This window comes from Primulina huaijiensis, chromosome 8 (genome assembly GCF_012295235.1).
Source record: "Primulina huaijiensis isolate GDHJ02 chromosome 8, ASM1229523v2, whole genome shotgun sequence".
Lineage (NCBI taxonomy): Eukaryota > Viridiplantae > Streptophyta > Magnoliopsida > Lamiales > Gesneriaceae > Primulina > Primulina huaijiensis.
Genome location: NC_133313.1, coordinates 17,729,412 through 17,734,241, shown reverse-complemented (window position 1 = coordinate 17,734,241; position 4,830 = coordinate 17,729,412). Strand labels below are relative to the sequence as shown.

General features: G+C 35.4%; 1 protein-coding gene across 1 annotated transcript; it reads right to left on the bottom strand.

Moving 5' to 3' along the window:
• Positions 1-230: 230 nt before the first annotated feature.
• LOC140982131 (uncharacterized) lies at positions 231-842 on the bottom strand. Its single transcript, XM_073448549.1, has one exon. The coding sequence runs from the start codon at positions 840-842 to the stop codon at positions 231-233; it is 612 nt and encodes a 203-aa protein (XP_073304650.1).
• Positions 843-4,830: the final 3,988 nt, after the last annotated feature.

Genomic DNA, 4,830 nt, shown 5'->3' with positions numbered 1-4,830 from the left:
CTTTTCTCAACATCTTCGGAGTTGGGTTGTAATTTTTATCTGTCTACTAATCCTTCCGCTATGATGGATACTGTGCCATTATGTTGTTTTACATTGTTGTCTAACTTAAACAAGAATTTGTGTTTGACATTATTTTGCTCCTCAAGTTGTTGGAGATATTGTTCAGGTATTTCATCCCGACGTTAAAAAATATTATTTTTTATCGATGTTAAATGGAAGATAAACTGTTGTTACATGACTTCAATGTCTTGTCGATGAACTCTTGTACTGAGGAGCCTATCAACATCGCAACAATATCCTTGTTTTCCTGAATGTTGCCCCATGCTGATTTCTGCGTGGATCACGTTGCTTTCAAATGCTTTGCATACCATTCTTGTTCCATTGCACAAACCATCCGATGGATATAAATTTCTCAACAACACGACAATGCAGTTTCTCTTAAGTATTAATCGATGGGGAGGCATTCCATTTGGTGTCAGCAAGTTTAAAAATTCTTGGGGGTAAAAATTCTGAGCATCATCAACCACTTCATCAAAGTTTGTAAATATCTGTGTTTCTCCGGGGAACACTTTAATTATTTTCTCATTCAGTCTATCAACATGTTCGTTCTTACATGCAAGAATAGCTCGAGTTGTCATGTACATTGACGAATGGCAATTCTTTTCAAGATGCGGAAAAATTTTATCAATCAATTTTTGTTCTAAGAATTCTTCATCATCAATATCATATCTTATGACCATATTCTCTGGAATGTGGAAATTTCCATTGAGGTCAGTATGCTCAGTGCCCTTTCCAATTCGAAGTAAGAACTCACAAAATTCAGGATCTGTTTTCGTCCTCATGTTTTCAGTCAATGATAGTTGTTGCATGTGGGGAATGGGGATACAAATACGATTTCACCAAACTGCCATTTATTGTTTCCTGCACTGTTGCTCTCGGGATCACTGGTAATACATGCATAAAATCCCCTCCAACCTCAACTACTTTGCCACCAACGACTTTTGGATTGTTGTCAAGTCTTGAAGTGTTCTGTCAACAGCTTCAATTGTTGTTCTTTTTGACATTGGTGCTTCATCCCATATAATTAATGTTGCATGCCTTAATAAATCTGCAAGATCACTATGTTTTGAGATTGGACAATAACTCTCTTCATGTAAATTAATTGGAATCTTGAACCTTGAATGGCGGTTCGACCTCCAGGGAAAATTGCCACTCCGGAGGTTGTCGTTGCGAGTGCCATCAACTTTTTGCTTCGTACCTTTCCAAGAAGTGTTCTATACAAAAAAGTCTTCTCAGTTCCACCTGGACCTTTTACAAAAAATACACCACCGTACCATGATTTAAGCATTCAATAATTGCTGAAAATGATTTTTTTTGCTCAACATTCAAAATTTTCTTTGCTTCTAAATCATCCAGGGGAAATGGGCAGAGACATTTCGTCCTGCATTTCTCTTGGAATATTGTCAATACAAGCATTCATTTACATTCAAATTCGTGGTAGATCAAATACTTCAAGGTTTTTTTCCATACTCTCTAAAATAACTCCAATAAGATGCAATGTTTTGGAAACAACAAGTTCCCTATTTGAAGAATATTGTTTTTGTAAATCGTCCGAAATTGCCTCAACATAGGTGTCCCCAAGTAATCTAACATTGGTTGGTTCACAATATACTAAAATTGTTGCAAATAATCTTCTAATTGAGTGAGGCATCTGAAAGCTAACAGCTTCATTCAAGCATTCAAAGTTGCTCTGATCTGATTCAAGTAATCCCTTTTTCTGCGCTGCTTCTTTGAATGAAGAATGTATATGGCCATTTACAGTTAATAGATCGTCATAAGAACATGGCCCTCTACATGATTGAGAATAATTCTCAAGTAATATCTTTCCCCTTCGATAGGATTAGCACCATTGATTCGTCCTCTCACTCTTTTCTTTTTCACCAAAATTTTGTCTTCTTGTCCCAAACATAGAATTCTTGAAATTCAAAATACAACAATGTTTTTGCTTTAGAGTTATGTGAACACATATGGAAAAAATCGATCAACATGGTCTTCGAACTATTCTCTTGCTGCAGAACATTTTGAAGATTTTGATTATTCCAAAACGTTATACACTGTTTGTTTGGTAAGTGAAGAGGCAAATTAATTATAGGAGGAGAAATTTCATTCAAATCAAATTCAAAAATCCTCCACATGACTTCTTGTGCCGAAACCCACCTTACATCTTGGAAATTTTTTATTTCATCAACTCCATCTTCATTGGATGAACCAACCTTGCACTCCAATTTTGTCATGTCCTTTGTAAATATACTTGTACAAATATTTAACTGCCGTCAACCCCTAACATACCTCCACATTTACATGACAGTTATACCTTTATAGAAGATAAAAGTTATACGGTACAACCCATTGGTTGTTTAATTTTGATTTTTGCACATCAACTGCTTGACCATCATTTCTTCGTCGGTAAATGGGATAACCATTTTCTCCTTGAATTGTTCTATGGTAAAAAATTCGGGGATAGTGATTTTTACATTGACCACTAACCATGCATGAGTTTTCTATATTTAAAATCCCACATGGTCCATGCATCATGTGCTCGACAACAAAACTAAATAGTTTAGGATTCTCTTGTTTGTCTGGTAGTTCAGCTGACACATATTGATCAAAACTGTTGGAATATTTCATGTTCGCAATCTTGATTTTGATGTTAACAAAACTTGTTATTGTGTTTCTAACATATTTACTCAAGTGTGAAGTTATTAACACAAGAAGCAAAATGAAATTGAATTATGCACAAACTGAATTTCTGGCAAGCTTAGGTGTTTTGATAATCTCAGCTGGATGATTCAAATGACAATCCGCCAACTCGACTGATCAGAAAACTCAATTTGGAACATGTCGTATTTCATATCAGTTGGGCAAAATCGGATGTTATCAAGGTCTAACTTATCGCTGAAATACCGAACTAATTGCACGAAAATAGCAATCAGTTGGGTATGAGCAGTTGCGGTATTTTGGTAATATCTCTCAGGTCGGTTATTGGAATGAAGTGATTCAGTATGCGTTGGAAAGACAAGACGATGATATACAAATCATCTTCAAAAGTCAAAGTCTGAATCGAAGTTTAAGATGCTTATAAATGACAATGAATCTACTAGTTCTGCACAAACTAAAATCAGCTAGGATGATTTCAGCACACCAACTGAACTGAACTGAACCAGTAGCTGACCAACTGAAATGAACTGAACCAAGTGCTGACCAACTGAACCAGTTGAACTGAACCAGACCAGTTGAACTGAACCAGCTGAAACTGAACCAGACCAGTTGAACTGAACAAGATCAGTTGAACTGAACCAGTTGACCACTCGGGAAAATGTCCAGCAAGCGAATTTGACCGTTGCAATTTCAGAAACAGTACAAAAACTTTCCAAACGGTCATATTCTTGTGTCTAACGCATATATCATTGTTAGAACTTATAAATACAACATCTTGAAGATCAAGCAAGAGCTTTTGAAGAAGATTCAAAGCATGAGCAGTTAACATGAAGAAATCAGCTAGCTGAGAGCACAAGCTCTTGTGTGAGGATACATTTGAAAAGTACACTGTAAATGATAAATTCCTCACACACAATCACTCACACATATACAAGAGAGTTGAACTTCAAAGATTAGTTGAGTGAGTCTTGCACAAAGACAATAAACTTGAGTATGTATTCTTTGCATATGAGACATTAAACAATATGATGATTGTGAGGTGCTGCCTACAATCTTGAGTGATAGGATTTCAGTTAGGCAGTAGCGTAAGTCCTAGCTGAATGGGTTTGTACAAGGAGTTGTATAAATCAAAGTCTTCTAGTGGATCCTTCCCAAGGGGAAGAAGGGGTGACGTAGGAACATTTGAAGTCTTCGAACATCCATAAACAAAATCTTGTCTATTTATTTATTGTATTTACTTATCATTTTCATTATTTTAAAGATGCATTGTTGAAGCATTTTGTATTTTCTTCAAATACCAAAATTTTGCATACAAAGTGTTTGATAAAATGCTTCAACCAAAATATTTTTACTAATTCAAATTTCATATATTTTAAATGCTTTACAAAATATTTAATCGATTTCTACGAAAGATTATTTCGAGTATCTTCCGCTTGGTTTGAACACCAAACTCAATTTAATTCATCGGTGTTCAACATTTCAAAAATCGAGCTATTGTAGCTTAACGATGATCCCCCTAACCGATCCTGTCAAAAACAATTTGGGATGTTTATTTTAAACTCCTACTTTAATATTATCATCATATGGATATGTGACAGACCTCTTTCCTGAAATTCAACAACATAGACATAAACACTGACTTGCCCAAAAACAGCACGTTGAACAATTTCTTTTTTCAAATCTAGGACTTTTGCTCTAAAAACTCTCGCAATTACATCTGAATGATCATGGGTTCGTTCACCACTCATCAAATTATCTGTGATTTCTTTCCACTCTGGATTGCACATCATTGTAATAAAAAAATCTGGTTTTCCAAATCCCTTAATTAATGCGATAGCATCTATGTATCATCTGCGCATATCCCTTGGCCCACCTATAAATGTTGCAGGAAGCACGATTCTTTTACCAATTTCACTTCCTCTGGTTTCTCCTCCATTAGCACTCTCCATGATAGCTTGATAAAATTCTGATTTCATCTCAGATTGATTTCTTCTATAGTAGTTCAAACGTGTTGTCTTGAGTTAGATATACATATCAACAGCATACTGTTGCAGCAATCTGCCTCCACATAAAAGTATTGACGAAATATTTTTTCTCATCTGAAATTTATAA

What these genes read in the sequence shown, in the direction of transcription:
- LOC140982131 (XM_073448549.1), bottom strand. Translation starts at nt 842, where the DNA reads ATGAGGACGAAAACAGATCCTGAATTTTGTGAGTTCTTACTTCGAATT.